This window comes from Gopherus evgoodei, unplaced genomic scaffold (assembly GCF_007399415.2).
Source record: "Gopherus evgoodei ecotype Sinaloan lineage unplaced genomic scaffold, rGopEvg1_v1.p scaffold_37_arrow_ctg1, whole genome shotgun sequence".
NCBI classification, from domain to species: domain Eukaryota; kingdom Metazoa; phylum Chordata; order Testudines; family Testudinidae; genus Gopherus; species Gopherus evgoodei.
Window position 1 is genome coordinate 3902326 of NW_022060049.1, and position 23053 is coordinate 3925378.

Here is a 23053-nt window from a genome sequence, read left to right on the forward strand (position 1 = left end):
GGTCTGTTGGGGTCAGCTGTGGAGGTGGGCAACCCAGATGGGGCTGTCAGGAGGCAGCTGTGGTGGTGAGCGGCAGGGAGGGCACTGTCTGCAGACAACCGTGGAGATGGCCAGCAGGAGGGGGGCTATCGGGGACAGCCGTGGAGGTGGGCAGCCTGGAGGGGGTTGTCGGGGGGCAGCTGTGGAGGTGGGCAGCCTGGAGGGGACTGTTGGGGGGCATCTGTGGAGGTGGGCTGCAGGGAGGGGGCTATCGGGGGGCAGCCATGGGAGTGGGGCAGGGCCAGGCGCTGCAGGCCCCTCACCTGCGCTCTCCCCCGCAGGGCGAGCAGAGCTGGTCGTTCCTGGAGCAGCTGGCACTCGATCCCAGCCCCGACCTGGCGGCCAGCAGTGTCCAGCAGCGCCTGGATGAGGAAAAGGAGCGAATCCGCCGCGAGATCCGCAAGGAGCTGAAGATCAAGGAGGGGGCGGAGAACCTGCGCCGGGCCACCACCGACCGCCGCAACCTGGCCAGCGTGGAGAGCCTGCTGCGCGGCTCCGACCGCAAACTGCAGCAGCTGCACTGCCGGCTGCAGCACCTGGACGCTCACATCATGGTCAAGGAGCCGGAGGAGAGCGGAGGTCAGGGGGCAGGGGCATGGCGGGGGCTGGGAGGACATGCAGGGGTCATTGCTGGAGGACACAGGAGTCATACAGGGGGTCAATGCCAGGGGGCCCAATGAGATGTTTTAGGTGCATTGAGCCAAGTAAAGGAGAGAAACCTCCTGTCTCAGCTCCCAGCAACTCTCCCCTAAGAGCCAGAGACTGGAGATCCCTCCCCCACGCCCGCAGGGTAAAGGCTCAGTGCTCTGAGTGCTAGGGAGGCTTGGGATGCTGCTAGCTCAGGGCTATCTGTCCTGGAGAGGAGGCAGGTGCCAGGCGGACCCCACTAGTAGCTGGGGTTCATCAAGGGGCTGGCACTACTCTTCCTCCTGAAATGCAACGCAAGAAGGCTGAATGCTGAACAGAACCCAGGGGAGTCTCCATCACCCGGCAGCATTGGTCAGCGGAACTTCCTGCCACTAGGTCTCAGTGAGGCCAAGGGTTGGGCAGGATTCAAACAGGCTGGGGGGTTTGTCTGGTGTCTGGGGCTGGAATGGAGGCCTCTGAACACCCACAGGATTGGCAGGGAGCCCCCACCCCCACCCCGTGGTGTGGTGTCATAGTGTTAGCACTTGTGCCAAGATGCAGCCACCTCTGGGGTGGGGCAGCTCTTTGTACAGCTCTCCAGCTGTCAGGGGCAGGAGGGCTCAGCCCTGAGAGTGGATTCCCCCATCCCTGTGGGGATTTGCCTGCTTCTGAGGTCGCTGACAGCTTCCACCATCAGAGACGGGATACCAGGGTAGATGGGCCCATTGAACTGCCCTGCCATGGAGATTCAGGCTGCATTGCTGAGATGGCCCCAAGGAGGGTTAGGAGGCAGTGCAGACCCTGTGGGTCACAGCCACAGCTCCTCCCAAGGAGCATTTTCACTAGCTCCCTCCTCCCTATCCAGCTGGGAATTGCCCCCGTCAGTGTCTGACTTGAGCTCCCTGAGTGCCAGGCCCCTGTGCGGTGCCAGGGCTGTACCAATGACTGGGATTTCATAACAGGAAGCCACCACATGCCACCTGCCCCAGCAGCAAATCGCGGCGTGAGCCGGGGGTCTGAGGCAGGAAGCGACATGGCTGCTTCCTCTATTAAGCTAGAAAAACAAATTATCCGGTGCCTGCAACAGCCCCTCCCAGCCCAGCAGCCCCGAGTGCCCCTTCCCTTGCCGAGAAAGTCCATCTGCTTCATTATGCCTTAATTGGCCTCAGAGAGACGTGGTGGGATAAGTCTCGTGACTGGGACATGGGGACGGGGTACAGCTTGTTCAGGAAGGCCAGGCCGGGGGAAAGGAAGCTGGTGCATTACACAAGAATACATAGGCTTGCTCTAAGGGCCAGCAGGAGGTGGCCGTCAGACCAGTTGAGAGTCTCTGGGTAAAGATAAAGGGGGGAGTTGCTGCCCTGGTGGGGGGTCTCCTCTAAACCACCCAACCAGGGGGAGGAGGCATTTCTAGAAGGAATCACAGAACTATCCAAACACATGCTCTGGTTGGAATGGAGACGTTATCTCCCACACAGGGCAAAGCACAGAATTTCCAGTCAATTGTTGGGACGTGCTGGGGCCAGCTGTTTGTTCCACGAAGGGGAGGAAGTGACGAGGGGGTGGAGGGTGGGCAGCCCGGGATTCTGACCAAATTGGTTTTGCATCTGAAGGCGATTTGGGTGGAAGTGATCGGGAACTAACAGATTTCAGGACTCTGAGGAAAGAAAGCAGCAGAATAAGGGCAATCAGGAGAAAATCTCCAGGATGAAGGAGTCGAGCAGTTTGTCAAAGAGCCAGTGTTAAAGGCACAATTGCAAACCATCCCAAGCTGAAGGCAAGAGAGGAAGAATAGGGAGAGGCCAAGATGGCTCCGTCAGGGACTCGCTAACGACTTGAGAATCAGAAAGGAACCTACAAGAAATGGGAACAGGGACAGATGGCCCAGGAGGAGAACAAAAGCACAGCACAAGCTTGTAGGGACCATATCAGAGGGGCTAAGGTGCAGAATGAATTTACATCTAGCCAAGGACATAAACAGCAGTAAGCAGAGATCCTTTAAATCCATTTAGGGCAAGAGATGATGAAGGAAAGTGCAGGTCCTCTGTTTAGCAGGGAAGGAGAGCAAACAACCAGTGGCATCAAGAAAGCGAAGGCATTTCATGCTTGTTTCGCTTCAGTCTTCACTCAAAAGATTAATGGAGAGCAGATATTCAGCACAATTAGTATTAACAATCATGGGAAGGAACATGAGCCAATCAGGTTAAGGAATATTTCGAGAAGTTAGGTGAATTCTCGTCAGCAGGGCCCAGTGCAATTCGTCCTATTTCAGGAACTAGCAGCAGCAATCACACCTCCATTAGCAATTATCTCTGACAACTCCTGGAGGGCTGGGGAGGTCCCAGAGGAGGGAGAAGGGCAAACACAGTACCTGTCTTTTAACAGGGGAACGGAGAACCCGATCAGCCTGACTTTGATAGCTGGAAAGACACTGGAACAAATTATTAACCAATCAGTTTGTAAGCGGTTAGAGCGCAGTATGCCAGGCTGGGAGGGGCTGCTAGCATTGTGGAGGCCAGGATTGGAATTCGAAACGACCGTGACACATTGGAGAATTGGCCTGAAATCAAGAAGATGAAATTCAGTAAAGACAAGTGCAAAGTACTTCACTCAGGAAGGAAAAATCGAATGCACAACCAGAAAACGGAATACCTGGCTAGGCAGGCAAAGTGCTGGAAAGAGCTGGGGTTATAGCGGATCACAAATCGAATGTGAGTCAACAGTGTGAAAAAGGCTGTGAAAAAGGCTGATCTCATTCTGGGGTGTATTATCAGGAGTGTCTTATGTATGACATGGGAGGTGACTGTCCCACTCTGCTTGGCACTGGGGAGGCCTCAGCTGGAGTCCAGTGTCCAGTTTGGGGTGCCTCGCTTTAGGGAAGATGTGGACATGTTGGAGAGAGGCCAGAGGAGAGCCACAAACATGATCAAAGGTTTAACAAACCGGATCTGTGAGGAAAGGTTCAAAGCTGGGCATGTTTAGCCTGAGAAAAGACGACTGAGGGGGACCTGAGAACAGTCTTCAAATATGCTAAGGGCTGTTACAAAGAGGACAGGGATCAGTTGTTCTCCATGTCCCCGGGGGGTTGGACAAGAGGCAATGGACTTAATCTGCAGCAAGGGAGATTTCGGTTGGATATTAGGCAAAACTTTCTAACTCCAAGGGGAGTTCAGCTCTGGAACAGGCGACCAAGAGCGGTTGTGGAATCCCCGTTGTTGGAGGTTTGTAAGGACAGGTTGGACCAACCTGTCAGGGACGGGCTAGGGTTACTTGGCCCTGCCTCAGTGCAGGGGGATGGACTAGGTGACCTCTCGAGATCCCTTCAAGCCTGACATTTGTGTGATTCTATGACTCCCTGCCTGGTGCAAAAAATGCAGCTGCCTCTGGGGTGGGGCATGGCAGGGATTGTGCCATGCACAAGGGGATTTGACCCTCTCCTCTTAATGAGATGTTTTAAGTGCATTGAGCCAAGTGAAAGAGAGAAACCTCCTGTCTCAGCTCCCAGCAACTCTCCCCCAAGAGCCAGATACTGGGGCTTTCCTCCCCAATGCCTGCAGGGTAAAAGCACCTGGGGCCAGGATGAGTTCTTTGTCATTAGGGCCCTGGGTTCAAATGTGACCCTAAGTCAAACTCCCTCTGGACAGCGGGCCAGATCCCCCAGATAGCCTATGTGTGGGGAGCCCTGGGCTGGGCTAGCAGTGAGCTGCCGGTCAGGATTGAGGGGCAATGGCAGAGCTGGGGAGTCCAGAGGAAACCGTCAAACCATTACTTTGTCCTTCTCCCTGGGTGCAGACCCCGTTTGGGGGTGGGCCGGGACTGATGCTCTTGTTAACCCATATGAGCCTAGGAATGGAGCCAGCATGGCAGGGCCGGAACCAGCCCCAGTGAGGGACCAGCCAGCAGAGATGGGGGCAGGTCGGTGAGAGTGCCCCTCCCCTGCCTCATCCAGCCCCCCCCCGGGGGGCCCGACCCCCCTCCCCAGCAGGCATTTAGACACCTTGGCTCTGCTGATGCCCCTCAAGCCTGACCTGTAGCCCCCTGCTAGCCCCACCCTGGGCTCCTGGGTCCTGGAGGGGCAGGGCTACCCCCTGCCTGGCACTGCTGACCCTCCCCCCTCCCCCTTGCAGATGCCCCCCAGTCGCCCAACAGCCTAAGCCGCTCTGCCGCCAACAAGCACCGCCTGGCTGGGCTGGAGAAGCAGCTGAACATTGAGCTGAAGGTGAAGCAGGGGGCAGAGAACATGATCCAGATGTACGCCAATGGCTCCACCAAGGTGAGGGGTCCTGCCCCCTCCTCCATCTGCCTCCTATCCCACCCTCCCCTGCCTGGCCCCTGCCCCCCATCCCACCTTCCCCTGCCTGGCCCCTGCCCCCCATCCCTTGCCTGGCCTCTGCCCCAACCCACACCCTGCCCCCTAACCTCCATTCTCCCACCTCTCCACCACAACCCCCTTGCCCCTCTGTCCCCATCTCCCAACTTCTCCCCTCCCCCTTCCCTGGCCTGCTCCCAACCTCCCCTCCCCTCCTCTCCCCATGCCTTTCCGCACCTGGCCCCCAACCCACCTCCTCCCCCACTTACCTCCCTCCCCTCAGCCTCTGCACCCCCCAAGCTCCTCCCCCATCCCAGCCCCCTTGGCCCCCTGCCTCCCAACTTCCCTGCTCTCTTTGCCTCTCCAAAATACCTCCCATTCCTCTTCCTTCTCCCCTCCCCCCACACTCTCCTTCACCTTTGCCTGCCCCCTTTGCTCCCTGCCCCTCACATCCCCCTTCCCCTGCCCTGGAGGCTCTGGGACCGAATTCCCAAAGAGGCCTCCAGCCCCAAAGAACCGACATGGAAGGAGGAGAGAAGACATGTAGCCCCTCCACCCCACTAGGCAGTTCCCACCCGTCTGCTCTGGGGGACTGATGGAGGGGCTCATGGGGGGGTCACGGCCTGTAGGAGGGAGCTGGCTTTAGCAGCAAGTTTATATTTAACCCCATAAAAGACCCGGTTCAAAGGGACCCCACCAATGGCCCTGCCCCTCCCCCTAAGCATACAACAGCCCCCCGCCCCCAACCGTCCCAGACCACAACCCCCAGCCAGTGTGTGGTTCCTGGGGGACCTTTTAACCACAGTGAAAGCATGCCCCCCCCTCCTCAGCCCCCAACCCCTCCCCCTGCCCTCAGACCCCTCCTTTCTCCAACCCCCCCTCCTGCCTTCTCAGCCCCCCCCAGTTTCCCTTTCTCCAGCCTCCTGCCAGCCCCTCCCCCACCCTCCTCAGCCCCCAGCCCCTCCCCTTGCCCTTCTCAGACCCCTCCTTTCTCCAACCCCCCCTCCTGCCTTCTCAGCCCCCCCAGTTTCCCTTTCTCCAGCCTCCTGCCAGCCCCTCCCCCACCCTTCTCAGCCCCCTCCTTTCTCCAGCCCCTCCCCCTGCCCTCATCAGCCCCCTTCCTTCCCCAGCTTCCTGCCAGCTCCAGGCCTGCCCCCCAGCCCCTCCTCAGCCCCCACTTCTTCAGCCTCCTGTCAGCCCCTCCCCCACCTTCCTCGGCCCCCTCCTTTCTCCAACCCTCCCTCCCGCTCTTCTCAGCCCCCCAACCCCCATTTCTCCAGCCTCCTGTCCGCCCCTCCCCTGCCCTTCTCAGCTCCCCTCCTTTCTCCAGCCTCCCCAGTCCCTCCCTCTGCCCTCATCAGCCCCCTTCCTTCCCCAGCTCCCTCCAGCCCCAGGCTTGCCCCCGCCCGCCACTTCCCTGGCTCTCTGCCAGCCCCCAGCCCTTCTCTCTTTCTCCCTCTTGTGTGTATCTTCCCCCAATAATAATCAGCTGCCCCCTGCCCAGCCTCAGCTGCTCCCCCATGGCACAGGCCAGACCCAGCTCCCCCCACGCTGCTGCTATGGCACAGAACCCAGTGAGCACCACTCAAGGACTGACAGACTATTTTAAGGGACGCCGCGCTATTCCCAGGCAGGTCCCCACTGTGTGACTCAGTTTCCCTCAGGGGAGTAACAGTGTTGTGGCTCTGGCAGGGAGATACGGGGAAAGCAGCAGGGAGGGGTGAGGTGCTGGTGATGCCCCAAACCCCAGAGCTCCCCCATAGTGGAGAGAGGGGATCCTGCTCCTCGGGGCCCATCCAGCCCTCAGAGGGTACGAGGGGTTTGCCCCAGAAGGGCTGGGCTGAGACAGGGAGCTGCCCTTGCTATGGGGGTTCGGACTCGTGTGTGTGGGGGGGATGGAGGGAGCTCCTCAGACAGCTCTGGGCTCAGCAGCCCTCCCAACCCCCTTCTCTGTCTGTCCCCCAGGACAGGAAGCTGCTGCAAACGGCCCAGCAGATGCTGCAAGACAGTAAGACCAAGATCAATATCATTCGCATGCAGATCCGCAGAGCTGCGCAGGCTGACGTGGTGCCACCTGAGGGTGAGGACGTGCAAGGTGAGAGGGGCAGTGGGGGGAGGGGAAATAGGCTGGGGAGCCATGGGGCATGGGGTAGTTGGGGGGTGGGGAGACAAGGAGGGGTGAGGGATGAGCAGCAGGGTGGGGGCCAGGGCGGTGTGTCCATAAGCTCCTGCTGTAGATACTCACCCTGCCCAAACTCCCACAATCCTCTGCTCCCCATGGCCTCGCTCACTAGACCGCTGTGGGTCAGGGGGTGGGACCTGGTGGGCAGATCCTGGAGCCCTGTCAACTTGGGAGGTGTTTATCCAGCAAACCCACCCCCTGGTGTCCCGTGGCCCAGCCACAGGGTAGGGGGCGGGGATCCCCCCTGACACTGGATCCCTCTGGTCAGGGCTTCCCCAGCACCCAGGTAGCTCAACTGGGCTGACACCCCCCCCCCCCCCGCAACTCTGGCTCTATCCCTCTCCCCGCAACAAATCCCAGGTGGTTCTGCCAATGCCCCTCTCCTGGCAGCTCTGCACCAGGGCGTTTTACTGATCCAAGCACCCGTCACCCTGGCAGTCCCCTGCTGCTGCCTGTACCCAGAGCTGCACCCGTCCACATGCCAGCCGGACCATCGTTGCAGGCCCACTGGGGCCCCTGCAGGCCCCCACCCTACCCCCCGCTCCAAGCCACAGCCACCCTGTTTCCTGCAGCCCATTTCCCAGCCCTCCAGTCCTGGCCTTTCCCGAGCTGCGTCCCCCCCACCTCCAAACGCGGCTCACTGGGAGGGAACCCTGGCAGCTTTGGCTACATCCAGGCCCATGGGACAGGCACAGCTGTGGGAGGAGCGGGGGCACAGCTCTAGTGCTATGCAGGGTGGGCAGGGAAGGCGGCAACCCGGGGAGGCGCTCCGTTCTCTCCAGAGCCCCCCAAGGAGCAGTGAGCCTGGCTTTGATCATTAATTCCTAGCCTGGTGCTCACCGGTCAGCCCCTTGGAGCTGAGACCCGTGGAGAGGAATTGGCTGGGGTTAATGGGACAGGACACTGGGATGCGCCCCAGCTCCTAGATGTGCAGCCCCCTATGGGGTGCGGCACAGAGACAAGTTATAGAGGGACCTCTCTCCTGGTGCTGAGATGCAGCCACTTCTGGGGTGGGACATGGGGGCTGTTTGAGTTCACAGTCATGAAACTCAGCTCCCTCTCCTCTTCCATGGTCGGAATAGAACCCAGGAGTCCTGTTCACTGTTCTATGGCTACAGGGCAGGGCCTCTGGGTCTACCCCCCAACCCCTAGCTGGGAGCTCCCCAGCCAGGGCAGGGGTCTGACCCAGCACTGTGCGTCCCCCCCTGCAGGGAATCTGGACCTGAGCTGCATGGAGCTGCGCATCGAGGAGCTGCGCCATCATTTCCGCGTGGAGCACGCTGTGTCCGAGGGGGCTAAGAACGTGCTGCGCCTGCTGAGCTCTGCCAGGACACCGGACCGCAAGGCCATTGCTGAGGTACTGTCCGTCCCCCTCCTGCACAGGGCCATCGCTGAGATACTGCCCCCCTGGCCTCTCTTCGAAACCCCACCACCACCACAAGGCCATCGCTGAGCTACTGCCCGTCCCCTCCCCCCTGGCCTCTCCTCAGCCCCTCCCCGCAGGGCCATTGCTGAGGTACTGTCCCCCTTGGCCTCTCCTTGAACCAATCCCCCCCTGCCCCCACACAGGGCCATCACTGAGGTACTGCCCCCCCTGAGCCCTCCTCAACCCCTTCCCCGCAGGGCTATCACTTGAGGTACTGCCCCCCTCTAATCCCCTCTCCACAGGGCCATTGAGGAGGACGAGGTCCCAGGGCAGCAAGCAGAGGTGGCTGTCGGGGGGAGCAGGGGGTTTCGGGGGTGGTTTGGTGCACGGGGCTAGGGTTTATCTGTGGGCGCAAGGCCAAGATGCCTGGAGGGCCACGGGGGGCACAATGAGTGCATGTGGGGTCACGGGGCTCTCTGGAGCCGTGCCCACACTATGCCCATTGCAGGCCCAGGCGAAGCTGACCGAGTCGAGCCAGAAACTGGACCTGCTGCGCCTGGCACTGGAGCGGCGCTTGGGGGAGTTGCCCGAGGATCACCCCAAGGGCTGCCTCATCAAGGAGGAGCTGATCATGGCCACCTCATCTGCCTTCAGCACCCGCAACAACGCCCCCTACCAGCACAACCAGTACAGCACGCTCTGCAAGCCCTCGCCCCTCACAGGTACACCAAGGTACCAGCCCCCTGGGGGAGTGTCCCCTAGCGTCCCACAGGTACCAGCTCCCAGATACCCCCTGGGGAACAGCAAGTCCGCGAGAGAGCTGGAATAGAACCCAGGAGTCCTGGCTCCCAACCTCTCTCTGCTCTAACCACTAGTCCGTTCCCCTCCCAGAGACAGGGACAGAACCCAGGAGTCCTGGCTCCCAGCCCCCTGCTCTAACTCCCCCCCTCCCCAGGGATGCTGGAGGTGCAGCTGCTGGGCTGCAGTGGGCTGCTGGAGTCGGTGCCTGGTCGGACCCGTGGTGGTACTGTCTCGCTGCCCTGCAACAACCCTGGCGAGGTGCGCACCATCTTCATGAACCGCCCTGGGCGGGGGCTCTACAGCCGCAGCGGCAGCCTGAGCAGCCGGACCGTGCTCAAGTCCGATGACTTCAGCAGTGAGTGAGCCAGGCGCCCAGCCTCCGACTGGGAACACCCGGGGGTGGGGTGTTGTGCTGCAGCAGGGATTGGGTGAGGGGATTGGAGGGATGCAGGTGGGGATGGGGGAGGGGATCCCGTAGGATTGCTGCAGAGAGGGAGGGGACCGAAGGAGGGTGTTGTGCTGCAGGGGAGGGGGATCAGAGGGATGTGGGAGGGAATTGGGGGGGTGCTGTATAGGGGATGGGGGAAGGGATTGGGGGTGCTGTGTGGGGTAGGGGAGGGGGAGATGGATTAGACTCTGTCTGCCTCAGCACAGGGCTGGCTTGGAGGCGGATGATGGTTGTTGATGGGGGCAGGGAGTGGTTGTAAGGAGTTGTCAGCTGACAGGCATTCAGGGGGCATTAGCACTATCACCCAGGCACACTCCCCACAGCACAAGGCAGGGCGGTTTCCCCTTGGGGGAGAAATCATGACACAGAGTCTGGGGAGTCCCTCAATGAAATTAATTCATTGTCTCTGCCCCAGTCCTGGGGCAGAGGTGGGCACAGTAGCATTCAGGGCAGCTCAGGACCACAGCCCTGCACCAACTCTTGATGCCCAGGAAGAAACTCTGCCCCAAGCACTGACTCTTGCTGGAGAGACCCAGGCTGGGATCAGACTCCCCTGCCACTTGCAGCAGCTCTCTTGTGAAGCATGGGCACGACAGTGCCACCAGCAACACGCAGCGTGTCTCCCGAGGCTGAACACTTACTCGCACGCAAAGAGCATCGGGCTGTGTAACAGCACCCCCTGGTAGCTACTGATATAATAGCATTTACTGTGGTACTCACTATGTCAGAAGTGGGCAAAGTACAGCCTGCAGGACCATCCTGCCCAGCCCTTGAGCCCCCGGCCCCTCCCCCACTGTCCCCCCACCTCGCAGCCACGCACGTGCAGCGCTCTGGGTGGCAGGGTTGCATGCTCCTGCAGGGCAGTGCAGCAGTGTGTCTGGGTGGCGCAGCGCCCAGACATGCTGCTCTGAGTGGCATGGTAAGGGGGACGGGGACGGGGGCTTGGATAAGGGCCCAGCTCCGAGGAGGCAGTAATAGGACAGCTAAGGGGTGACGTGCGCCTCTCCCCACAGATGAGGTGAGCGCCGTGCTGAAGCTGGATAACACTGTGATGGGGCAGACAGCCTGGAAGCCTGTGGGCCAGCAGGCCTGGAACCAGACCTTCGCCCTGGAGCTGGAGAGGGTGAGTGGGAGGTGCAACCATCAAGCCCTGCTGCTCCAGGACACTAGGTCTGGTCAAAGAGCAGCCATGCACCTGAATCAGATGAGCCTCTCTGAGGGAGGTGGAGCCAGGAATAGAACCCTGGTGTCCTGACCCTCAGCACCCCTCACCCAATGCTGTAACCACTGGACCCTGCTTCCCTTCCAGAGCCACAGACAGAACCCAGGAGTTCTGGCCCTCCGTCCCCCCTCCCCGCTCTAATCATTAGACCCCACTCCCTGCCCAGCACTGGGGATAGAACCCAGGAGTCCTGATCCCCAGCCCCAACCCCAGCCTGATTGCTGCACTGCCCGCACTGCCAATCCAAGCCTGGTAAGTGACCAAAGCTGGGCTTCCAGTGCTCAGCTGCTCTGTCCCCGGACCCTGGGTTCTTAAGCACGTTAGGGCACCTGGTTCCATCATGGCCCAGCCCTGATTCTGCTTCATTGTCACACTTTGTAGTGTGGATGGGTCCTCCCCAGCCCGAAGTGTTTAGCAGGGCACAGACAGCTCCCGTCTGCACTCCAGCTCTAACCGAGTTGTAGTCCCCCCTCCTCGCCCAAAACTCAGCTGAGCCACAGCCGGAACAGCTACTGGAAGGGGTTAAAATGGCCCCAGGTCAGTGGGAAACTGTTTACACTGGAACTTAATAATGGTTCCAGTTCTGGGAGCTGTTTTACTGCTGGACATTTTAGCCCAAATATCCAGCTCCTTGGGGGCATTGTGGGTTGTGGGTGGAACTTCCAGGTGGTGGGTGGGGCTTTCACACTGCCTTGCCCCCCACCCCCAGCTGCCTCATAGCCCTGGCTGGGGCCCTGGGGCCTCTCTCACTCCTGGTTCTGCCACCCAGGCACGGGAGCTGGAGATCTCGGTGTATTGGCGGGATTACCGCAGCCTCTGTGCCTTGAAGCACCTCAAGCTGGAGGATTTCCTGGACAATCAACGCCATGAGATCCACCTGGACCTGGAGCCCCAGGGCACCCTGCTGGCCGAGGTGATGCCTGCAGAGGGCGGGATCGGGATAACAGCGAGGGGAAGCAGGCCCTGGGGGGAAGGAGTGGGGAGCAGTCCTGGGAAGGGGGGAGCAGGGAACAGAACCTGAGGTGAGGGGAACTGGCCGTGTCCCCTTCCCAACACCTATCAAGGTAAATTCACCGGCGGGGGGGAAGCCGCTTGGCCCCTACTCCTCTATACACGGCCAGTCACCCCATGGGCTCGCTGGAGTGTGGCCTGTGGTGGCCCCACTGCACTGGGGGGTGGGAGCTTCCCCATAGCCCCTGGGAACACAGCAGTGTTGCAGCAGGGGTAGGGGGGTGCAGTGACCTCACCCTGTCCTTGCCCTCCCCTTCCTGCCCAGGCCCAGCCTCTCACCCTGGTCTCTTGCTGCCCCAGGTGACCTTCTTCGACCCTGTCATCGAGCGCATCCCCAAGCTCCAGAGGCAGAAGAAGATTTTCTCCAAGCAGCAAGGTACCATCTCGAGGGGGCAGGACCTAAATGCAGGGCCCATTGCCCCAGCGGGGGCTCCTGCGTGAACTCCCCAGCCCAGATATGGGTGGGCACCGGGTGCCAGCCTGTGTCCCCCTCCCCCATTGGGGGCTGACACTGCCCCATGTCCCCATTCATCCCTCTGGGGGTGGGCTCTGCCCCCTATGCCCCTCACCCTTGGGGGCTGACACTGGGCTCTGCCCCATATCCCCCTAGGGGATGGGCACTGGGCACTGGAGCCTCTTGCTGCTGAGGCTCCAGGTTCGGCTACATTCCCAGCCCTAAAGCAGATCTGGGGGGGTGACTGGAGGTATAGGGGGTACCAGTCCCACCGTGACCTTTGACCCCCTAGGCAAGGCCTTCCTGCGCGCCCGTCAGATGAACATTGACATCGCTACCTGGGTGCGGCTGCTGCGGCGCCTCCTGCCCACTGCCAGCTCCACCGGCGCCTACAGCCCCTCGGCCCACGTGCCCACCGGGCCCGACTCCGAGGGCCACCACAGCCTGGCCAGGTGAGCCCTGAGGGTTCCTGGGGCAGCAGGAGGAGTGGGGGGCTGGAGCTCACTGCACCTGGCATGGCCCCCTGGGTGGCTCGTTCTGCCCTCGCTCTGGGGCCGGACTGTGGGGGTTGGGCAGGGTCCCCAGGGACAGCCCCCCGCTGTGGAGTGATAGAGGGACGGGCCCCACACCCCCAGCAGGCAGGCCAACCTGCCCCCCAGAGGAGTGATGGGGGGGCCCAGATCTGTGGGGCAAGAGCCCAGATGCTGCCAGGAGCCTGGGGGTGCCTCACCACCCAGCTGTGGAAGGGGGCAGGAGGTTTGCCTGGCCCGCCCCACAAATGCTTACGGGGCGGATCACAAGGGGGCAGGTACCTCTTGTCGTCAGACCCGCCAGCCCAGCTCCAGCTGCTCCAGGGATCTGGGGGAGGGGGCTGTGGGGGGATCCCAGGGGTCTTCCACTCTGAACCCTGCCTTCCCTGCCCCGCAGAGACTTCTCCATTGAGAAGCTGAACCTGGACATTGATAAACCGCAGCAGGAGCGGCCAGGCCAGCTGGCCGATGGCGGGGAGCGACCGGAGAGGGGCGCACTGGTAAGACTCCCCCTGCCATGGGGGGGGCTGGTCCTGTCCATTAGAGCAGCTCCAGGATGGCGGGGATGGGCTGGGTCCCTGGCGCCAGGCAAGAGAAACACCCATTGCCAGGCAGCAGTGCCAGACCCAGGGAACCGCCCATCGTAGGCTCCAGCCACCAGCTATGGGGACCCAGCAGCCCACACCCAGCCCCACGGGGAACCAGTGCCAGACTCTGGGGCTCCCTGCAGTCAGAACCCAGGGGAGGGAACGGGCCCCCTGACACCAGCGACTGGGGACCTGACTCTCGCTCCCTCCTGTTTGCTGGGGCTGCCATCAGCTGCGCCCAGAGTCCATGGGGATGGGCACCCTGGAGATGAAGCGAGGGGTTGTAGATAGAGATTCCCTGCCTCATGGCTGGGCCCCTCTGTACCCCAGTGGGGAAGGTTAGGCCCTGCTGACCCCCGGAGCTCACCCCTCCAGCCTCTGGCACCACCCAGTGCTGCCATGGGACGGTGCTGCCATCTCAGCTACCCCCCTCCCTCCGCACCTAGTGCAGCGGGCAGTGAGGGGGCTGGGTGAGCTCCTGTCTGCCTGACCCCCCACCCCCGTCTGTCCCCCAGAGCCCGCAAGCAGGAGATGAGGAGCTGGTGCCGGGAGGAGACACCCGAAGGCCTGGGAATAGTGCCCTGCACAGGTGAGGGACCCCTGCCCCCATGCTGCCCCCCATCTCCCGCACCCATGCCTGCTCAGCCCCAGAGACCACAGGGTCCCTCCCAGCCCCATTTGCTCCTGACCCAGACCCCCAGCCGCTGTCCCCCCACGCACCTCACTGGTGGTTGCCCCCAGGGCAAGGGGGGACCCCTTCTCCCAGCCCTGCTCCAAGCCCAGCCACTCCGGGGACAAGGCTGGCAACAGAGCCCAACCCAGCCTGATACCTGCCACATGCCAAGCCCCGCCCCCACCTGCTGACCCCACCCCCTATCACTGGCCCCTCCCCCACCTGCCAGCCCTGCCTCTCCATCACAAGCCCTTCTCCTGCCTGCTGACCCAATTCCTCCTCCACTTGCCCCTAGCCCCACCTGCTGGCCCCACCCCTCCACACCCCCAGGCCTCTCCTCACTTCCTGCCTTGCCCCCCACACCCACTTGTCAGTCCCATTCCTGCCCAGACCTCTTCCCTTACCCCAGAGCTGCCTCTTGGGACCCCTGCTGGCACTGTCACCCCATCCCCACGGTCCCACCCTGTCCCGCTCAGCCTCCAGCAGGGGCTCTCACTGCCCAGAGCTGGCTGACAGAGGGGGTCGGGTTGTGCGGGGGGCAGGGGTGAAGCGAGCAGCCCCATCCCTTCTGGGGCCCTTCTCTCCCCAGAGGGGGTGGGGATTGGGGGGCACCATTCGCAGCCGCCCTTGCTCAGGGTTGGGACGGGGGAGGGGTAAGGGGACTCCCTGCCCCATGGTGCGCAGGTCATTCTCTGCCGCGCACCGGCTGCCAGCCGCAGCGGTGCCCAGTTCTCACTCTGACTCTGCACCCCAGGACGACGCCTTTGACGCTGGATGAATTCAGGTTCCTAGCCGTGCTGGGACGCGGTCACTTCGGCAAAGTGAGTTTTGGACCCAGCCCCACCCGTGCCCCTTCCCCCAGCCCCTCCCCCCTAGCAACCCCCCAAGGATTTCCCCCCACTCATTCATCTGCAGCCCCCACCACTGTGTGTGTGGTGGGAAGTCTAAAGTGCCCCCCACCCCATTCAGGCCCTTCCCAGCAGACAAGTGATTTGCACCCAGTTGTGCCATGAATCCTTGCCAGAGCTGGGGAGAAAACCCAGGAGTCCTGGCTCCCAGCCCCCTGCTCTCACCACTAGACCCCACTCCCCTCCCATGAGACCTGGCCCCCTGCTGCAGTGCGGCCCCTAACGCCGGCTATGTGTGGCTGCAGGTGCTGCTCTCCGAGTACAGCCACACAGGGGAGCTCTACGCCATCAAAGCCTTGAAGAAGGGGGACATTGTGGCACGGGACGAGGTGGAAAGGTGAGTGCCCAGCACCCCCCTGTGCCATGGAGATCCAGCCAGTCCCCTCTGGAGACCCCTGCTGGGGGCAGAGGGGCTGGGGGCCTGGGGAACCGTCTCCCTTACCCCACCCTTGCCTATGTCCCCCCTCCCCTGCAGCCTGATGTGCGAGAAGCGGATCTTCGAGACGGTGAATAGCTCACGGCACCCATTCCTGGTGAACCTCTTCGCCTGCTTCCAGACGCCGGAGCACGTCTGCTTCGTCATGGAGTACACGGCCGGCGGCGACCTCATGATGCACATCCACACAGATGTCTTCACTGAGCCGCGGGCCACGTGAGTGCAGGGCAGCCACGCATCAGCCCACAGGGCCTTGCTGGCAGTCCCAGCAGGCCTGGAACCCAGGAGTCCTGGCTCCCAGCCCCCTGCCCTAACCACTGGACACCACTCCCCTGCCAGAGCCAGCCTGGAACCCAGAAGTCCTGGCTCCCAGCCCTGTGCTCTAATCACTAGACACTGCTCCCCTCCAGGGCTAAGAATGGAACCCAGGAGTCCGCACTCCCAGCCCTCTGCTCTAACCACTAGACACCCTTCCCCTTCCAGGGCTAAGATTGGAACCCAGGAGTCCTGGCTTCCAGCCCACTCTTTCTCCCGCACTGGGCTGGGTTTGCTCTGTATGGCAGAGCCAGCAGGGAGGGGCTGCCCCAGCACAGGCTGTAGCATTGACACCCACTCCCGCCTCCATCGTCCCCTGCAGGTTTTATGCCGCTTGCGTCGTCCTCGGATTGCAGTTTCTTCATGAGCGCAAAATAGTGTACAGGTAAGAGACTCAACGGGGGAGGGGAGAACGTTCCCTTGTCCAGCATGGGGCTCCCTGCTCTGCACCCTGCTGTACAGGTAGAGAAACTGAGGCACGCAGCCGGGAAGAGATTTTGTGCATAGCTGGGGATAGAACCCAGGAGTCCAGACTCCCAGCCCTCCCTGCTCTAACCACTAGACATCAGTCCCCTCCCATAGCTGGTGATAGACCCCAGCAGTCCGGACTCCCTGCCGGCCTGCACAAACTGACCCTCGCACCCTCCTCCTTCAGGGACCTGAAGCTGGATAATTTATTACTGGACAAGGAGGGTTTTGTGAAGATCGCAGACTTTGGCCTATGCAAGGAAGGTGGGTGCTGGGCACAGGGCAAGGGAGGGGGGCAGGGGTACCAGGGGCAGCTACGTGTGAGTGTCAAGATACTTTGCCACTGGGGCCCGTTAGGCAGCTGGGGGTCTCTGTGCCCGTTCCACCTGCTGCTGCAATGCAGCCACCTCTAGGGTGCGACATAGAAGCTGCTTATATGAAGGTGGTTCAGCCAGTGCCGGAGTGCAACCACTTCCGTGGGGGGACATGGCAGCTGTAGGACTCAGAGGGGACGCAGCACTTTGGGACAGGAAGTGAAGGAGAGGCGCGTATCTGGCTGCAGGGGAATGGAAACGCCGTACTAGGGGCACCAGGACAAACACAACTCTGGGGGGGAGCTCAGGGGTTGTTAATAACCACCCGGGGTATGGCAGCCCCTGCAGCACAGCGCCCCCTGCTGAGCCCCCCACCCCCTGCAGCACAGTACCCCCTACTGAGCCCCCCACCAGCACAGCACCCCCACCCCCTGCAGCACAGCGCCCCCTACTGAGCCCCCACCTCCACTCCCTGCAGCACAGTGCCCCCTACTGAGCCCCCACCCTGACCCCCTGCAGCACAGCACCTCCTACTTAGCCCCCCACCCCCTGCAGCACAGCGCCCCCTACTGAGCCCCTCACCCCACCCCCTGTAGCACAGTGCCCCCTGCTGAGCCCCCCACCCTGACCCCCTGCAGCACAGCACCTCCTGCTTAGCCCCCCACCCCTGCAGCACAGTGCCCCCTGCTGAGCCCCCCACCCTGACCCCCTGCAGCACAGCACCTCCTGCTTAGCCCCCCACCCCTGCAGCACAGCACCCCCTGCTGAGCCGCTACCTCCACTCCCTGCAGCACAGTGCCCCCTGCTGAGCCCCCCACCAGCACAGCACCCCCACCCCCTGCAGGACAGCGCCCCCTACTGAGCCCCCCACCCCACCCCCTGCAGCACAGCGCCCCCTGCTGAGCCGCTACCACCCCCCCTGCAGCACAGCGCCCCCTGCTGAGCCGCTACCACCACTCCCTGCAGCACAGTGCCCCCTGCTTAGCCCCCCACCCCCTGCAGCACAGCGCCCCTGAGCCCCCCACCCCACCCCTGCAGCACAGCGCCCCCTGCTGAGCCGCTACCTCCACTCCCTGCAGCACAGTGCCCCCTGCTGAGCCCCCCACCAGCACAGCACCCCCACTCCCTTCAGGACAGCGCCCCCTACTGAGCCCCCACCTCCACTCCCTGCAGCACAGTGCCCCCTACTGAGCCGCTACCACCCCCCCTGCAGGACAGCGCCCCCTACTGAGCCCCCCACCCCACCCCCTGCAGCACAGCGCCCCCTGCTGAGCCACTACCACCACCCCCCGCAGCACAGCGCCCCCTGCTGAGCCGCTACCACCACTCCCTGCAGGACAGCGCCCCCTACTGAGCCCCCCACCCCACCCCCTGCAGCACAGCGCCCCCTGCTGAGCCGCTACCACCACCCCCTGCAGCACAGCGCCCCCTGCTGAGCCGCTATCACCACTCCCTGCAGCACAGCGCCCCCTGCTGAGCCGCTATCACCACTCCCTGCAGCACAGCGCCCCCTGCTGAGCCGCTACCACCACTCCCTGCAGCACAGTGCCCCCTGCTGAGCCCCTACCCCCTGCAGCACAGTGCCCCCAAGTGCCACACTGGGGTATTGGGGCCAGCCCTGCCTGAGGGGATAGTGCCCGCTGCTGAGCCCCCACCCCACCCCCTGTAGCACAGCGCCCCCAAGTGCTGCACTGGAATATTGGGGCCAGCCCTGTCAGAGGGGATAGCACCCCCTGCTGAGCCTCCACCCCCTCTCTGGGAGCTCTCTCCATGCACTGACCCTGCTTAGCTTGGGGGCAGTCGAAGGGGGGGTAGTGGGGGCAGGAACCTTGGTGAGTCTGTGGCCTCCAGGGAGCTGGGAGGAAGCCCCGAGCGTAGCCCCCACCCTGTGAAGGGGGGGTTGCTCAATGCATGGGGGGGACCCCAGGGTTTAACCCTTTCCCCTCCCCGCTCAGGGATGGGCTACGGCGACCGCACCAGCACATTCTGCGGGACCCCCGAGTTTCTGGCGCCTGAGGTGCTGACAGACACGTCCTACACCCGCGCCGTGGACTGGTGGGGGCTGGGTGTCCTGATCTACGAGATGCTGGTGGGGGAGGTGAGTCGGGGGGCAGGGTCTTCTCCTGGGCGTTCACATGGCCACCCCAGGGCTGGTGGGGGTGGGGGAGGGCAGTTGGAGGGGCAGGAAGGTGGGGGAGGGGCCAGAGTGAGGACTAGTTCAGAGGGGTGCTCCCAGCAGGATGGGGGTTGGGTCTGAATGGAGGGAGGGGGTGTGGCTTGGGCTGGGGGAGGGGCTGGGTCACAGGTGGGGGGCATGGGGTGGGGGGCACTTGGGACAGGATGGGGGCTGGGTCAAAGGTGGGGAGATATTGGGTAGGGTGGAGGTGGGGGGCACTTGGTTCAGGGTAGGAGGCTGGGTCAGGGCTGAAGTGCGTGGGCTCAGCCCAGTGGGGTTGGGGTGGGTGCTTGGGGCAGGGTGATGGCAGGTTTGCACTGAGGGTCGCTCTGAGCTGGGAGGATGTTGACCCGCCCCCCCGACTCCCCCCACAGTCCCCATTCCCAGGCGATGACGAGGAGGAGGTGTTTGACAGCATTGTGAATGACGAGGTGCGGTACCCCCGCTTCCTGTCCACCGAGGCCATCGGCGTCATGCGCCGGGTGAGTGTGCCAGGCCTTGACCCCATCAGACACACGCGAGGCTGGGCCAGGGAACAGGGCAGCTCCCGAAGGGCCTGTTGGAGCAGGGGGTAGGCTCTGGGGGGAGGGGCCAGACGCTGGGGGCGGGGATGGGCACCGAGGGGAGGTTGGGGTCCTGCCCCCCGCATGGAGCAGCTCCTGCCCCTCCAACATATGGCTTATCTGGTCCAGCTATCCACATGCTCCAGGGCTCTGCTCTGGGCGGGGATCAGGAAGGGTGGCTCAGTGCAGTGCCTGTGTTCCCCTGGGGATGGAGCGTGGGCATGAGGGGTCTCCAGGGATGGAGAGCAGGGGAAGGGAGGGGTTCCTGGGGATGGAGAGTGGGGTGGAGGAAGGGCACTGGAGAGTGACTGTGTCTCTGTCCAGCTCCTGCGCAGGAATCCGGAGCGTCGCCTGGGCTCCAGCGAGCGGGACGCTGAGGACGTCAAGAAGCAGCCGTTCTTCAGGGTCAGTCACCACCCACATGTTAACCCCCCTCCTTCTCCCCCAAACATCCTGCCCTGCGGCCATCCCCCCACTCCAGACAGAACAACCCTCCACTGCAGCCCCCGTCCCTGGCTACAGCCTGGCTCCTGCGGGGGTTCCCCCTATGGATGCTGGCATTGCCATGCCTGGCTCAGCCAGCAGGAGGCGATGCCCCCTCCCCCCATATCCAGGATGACGTGCAGCCCCCTTGGCCTAAGATCACGTTAGACAACAGCGCCCCCTGGTGCTGTACAGGGGCATTGCGACCAGCACTGACTGCCAGGTGAGAGCGCCCCCTGCTGTGCCTCCCATCCTGCAGCTGCCTTCTGCTGCCCAAGGCTTGGCCAGGGACACCCTGGCCCAGCCTGGTGGAGGTTCCCAAGCGCAGGGCTAACTCTCAGTCTGGCTGCAGCCACCCCCATTTGCTCACTGCTCCGCTCTCCGCCTCAGGTCATTGACTGGGAGGCCTTGCTGGCCCGGCAGCTCCCTCCCCCCTTCGTCCCCATCATCAAGGGGCGTGAGGACATCAGCAACTTCGACGAGGAGTTCACGGCCGAGGCGCCCGCACTGACGCCGCCCCGCGAGCCACGCCCGCTCACCGCTGCCGAGCAGGAGGCCTTCCGTCATTTCGACTACCTCGCGGACACCTGCTAGCCCAGGGGAGAGCTGGACCGCGGCAACGGACGGACGGTTTTCCACCAGCGCCCCCTGGACTCTGAAGGACTCACTGGGCGGGGAACCTGCCCAGATCTGTCCTCGGGGGGCAGTTTGGCTCCAAGGCTGCAGAAGCAAGACAGGGGAGGTGGATCTCTTAGAGTCCCTGCCAGGGACTGCTGCCCCCCAACCCAAGCCGCCCCGTCTGAGCCCCCGGCTGCCCTCTCTGCCCGTGACTTTCTCTTGGACCACTGTAGTTTTGCCAACAAGCAGAGGGGGGGAACTCAGCGCTGGTCCCACCCTGGTTCCTACCCCCAGCCTGGGTCTGGCCCTGGCACTGCCGTGGGTGAAAGGCCAAGCCCCACTCCCTGCTCCCAGAGGTGGGTGCAGCGACAGGAGGGGTCTGTGCCCTGCATCCTGAGTGGGGAGAGGATGGGCACTGAGGGGAGGTGGGGGCAAGCTCATGGGGGTGGGGAGCTGTTGGTCCCTTGGGGCAAGTAGGGGCCACCCTGATGGCAGAGGAGTGGCATCCAATGTTGAGTCCTGGGAGAGGACTTGTGGCTAGGTCCCAGAAGGGTGCCCAGGAGGGTCCCCCTCCTGCCCCTGCCATACAGTGACCCACCCCCCTGCCCCTCTCTGAGGCCCTTATCCTACTGCAGTTCTACCGAGGGTTCAGCTGCCCTCTGCCCCTGGCTCTGGGCCCATCTGCTCCCCCAGGGCCAGGCGAAGGTCAGCCTAGCCCTTTGCCTGAGGGCTCTGCCTCATATCATGGACCATCTGGAGCCAGGTGATGCAGGAGCTGGTGAGGGCAGCTGCCGCTGGGGCAGAGCATGGGGGCTGTTTATACAGGGATCCCTGACCTGGTACTGAAATGCAGCCGCCTCTGGGGTGGGCTGTATCAGCTGCTTAACAGCCACCAGCAACAGCACAGAACAGTTTTAGGACTGGAGGGGAAAGGGGATCGTATGGGGACTGTAGGCAGGTGGCAGGGGGCTGCCCTAAGGGGACTTTGGCCAGGAAGCTGGCACTCCCACCCTGTCACTGGCCATGGGCTGGGGCATGTTTTTAAGAACACGGTGGCCAAACACCTGTCAGGGACGGTGTAGGTACTGGTGGCCCTGCCTGGGTGCAGAGTGCTGGACGTGACCTTGGGTTCTGCGATGACTGATCAGGGCTCCAGCTTTAGGGAGAGTGGATCCCCTCCCCGCAGCACAGCGCCCCCTAGTGCTGCGCTGGTGTTCTGGGGTCAGCACTCACTGTGAAGGGAGAGTGCCCCTGCTGTGCTCCCCCACCCTGCTCCCAGTAGCACAGCGCCCCCTAGAGCTGTATGGGGGCACTGAGCCCGTGTCCCACTCCCTGCATTTTCCTTGTCTCTCACCTGTCTGACTGCACTCGGCATGATGTCCTAGCCCCTGTGCATTGCATGAAGGTTAGAGGGGCTGGAGCCACATCACTCCTGATAAAGGGGAGCAGGCGGCTCCCTGGGTATGACTGGGGTGAGAGCTGGGGGCTGCTGACCCCATGGGAAGGTCAGGCAGGCACAAGGGCTGAGGGCACAGCAGATCCACAGGGGTTGGAGGAAGGGATTCCCTGTGTACTCCCCATCCCCAGGGGTAGGGGGAGGCCACTGTCTAAGATCCCACCCACAGGGTGCTGCCCTGTCCTGCAGCACCTCCCCATGGGAGCTTCATGCACCTGCCTGCTGCTCCAGCCCCCACTGAGCTGTGCCCCTCACCGCAGTGTCGGGGATGCAGAGAAGCGTTACACAACAGGCTGTTCTCATCTTGCTTGGCAGGAGTCGAGCCCATTGCTTATGAATGGATGCGGGGGGCTAGTGATGGAGGTGGGGCTGGGAATCAGGACTCCTGGGTTCTGTTACTGATGGGGAAGAAAGAAGGGTCTAGTGGTTAAAGAGGGGCATATGGCCAGAAGTCAGGGTTTTGTCCTGGACCTAGGAGAGTGGATTCTAGTGGTTAGAGCAGGAGGGGCTGGGAGCCAGGATTTCTGGGTTCTGTTCCCAGCTCTGCCACTTACTTGCTGTGTGTGCCTGGCCGAGTCACTTTCCTTGTGCCTCAGTTTCCCCTTTATCATTCCCACCCCTGTCTGTCAGCCTTTGGGGTGTGATCACTCTTGCTTCAAAAAAAGGGTCAAGGTTACAGTGACCCCGCTGCCTGTCTGCCTTTTAACTACCTCTGTCCCCGCAGGGAAACCCCCGGGCTGTGTTCTGTGGGGCAAGAGGGAGCCAGTCAGCTGCCTTTGTGGTATCATGTGAGTTGTAAATTATAGACTAGTTAAGCAAATGTTGCAGTCAGAGGCGTCTCATTGCAGGAGGCTAGAAGAGCCCTCAACGAGAGCAGCGCTGTGGGAAACCCTTTAGGAGCAGCAGCTGGGACTCAGGACTCCTGGGTTCCATGCCCAGCTCTGGGAGGAGAGTGGAGTGTAGTGGTTTGAGCAGGGGGGAGGGAGCTGTGAGCTAGAGCTCCTGGGCTCAGTTCCTGCCGCTGCCACAGACTTTGGGCAAGCTTCCTGTGCCTCAGTTTCCCCACT

General features: G+C 62.6%; 1 protein-coding gene across 2 annotated transcripts in view; it reads left to right on the top strand.

The window, feature by feature from the left end:
* Nucleotides 1–22806, top strand: part of PKN1 (protein kinase N1) — a 49134-nt gene extending 26328 nt beyond the window's left edge. For both annotated transcript variants that reach the window (XM_030545401.1, XM_030545400.1), the window contains exons 2-22: nt 321–618; nt 4794–4939; nt 6941–7070; nt 8369–8514; nt 9032–9245; nt 9479–9679; nt 10786–10895; nt 11764–11907; nt 12306–12381; nt 12752–12911; nt 13387–13489; nt 14092–14165; nt 15004–15070; nt 15403–15494; nt 15633–15809; nt 16231–16293; nt 16564–16640; nt 18646–18788; nt 19241–19348; nt 19754–19834; nt 20303–22806. In XM_030545401.1, the coding sequence (XP_030401261.1) occupies nt 321–618; nt 4794–4939; nt 6941–7070; nt 8369–8514; nt 9032–9245; nt 9479–9679; nt 10786–10895; nt 11764–11907; nt 12306–12381; nt 12752–12911; nt 13387–13489; nt 14092–14165; nt 15004–15070; nt 15403–15494; nt 15633–15809; nt 16231–16293; nt 16564–16640; nt 18646–18788; nt 19241–19348; nt 19754–19834; nt 20303–20506 (2814 nt within the window). In that variant the 3' untranslated portion in view covers nt 20507–22806. The remainder of the gene's footprint in view (nt 1–320; nt 619–4793; nt 4940–6940; nt 7071–8368; nt 8515–9031; nt 9246–9478; nt 9680–10785; nt 10896–11763; nt 11908–12305; nt 12382–12751; nt 12912–13386; nt 13490–14091; nt 14166–15003; nt 15071–15402; nt 15495–15632; nt 15810–16230; nt 16294–16563; nt 16641–18645; nt 18789–19240; nt 19349–19753; nt 19835–20302) is intronic.
* Nucleotides 22807–23053: the final 247 nt, after the last annotated feature.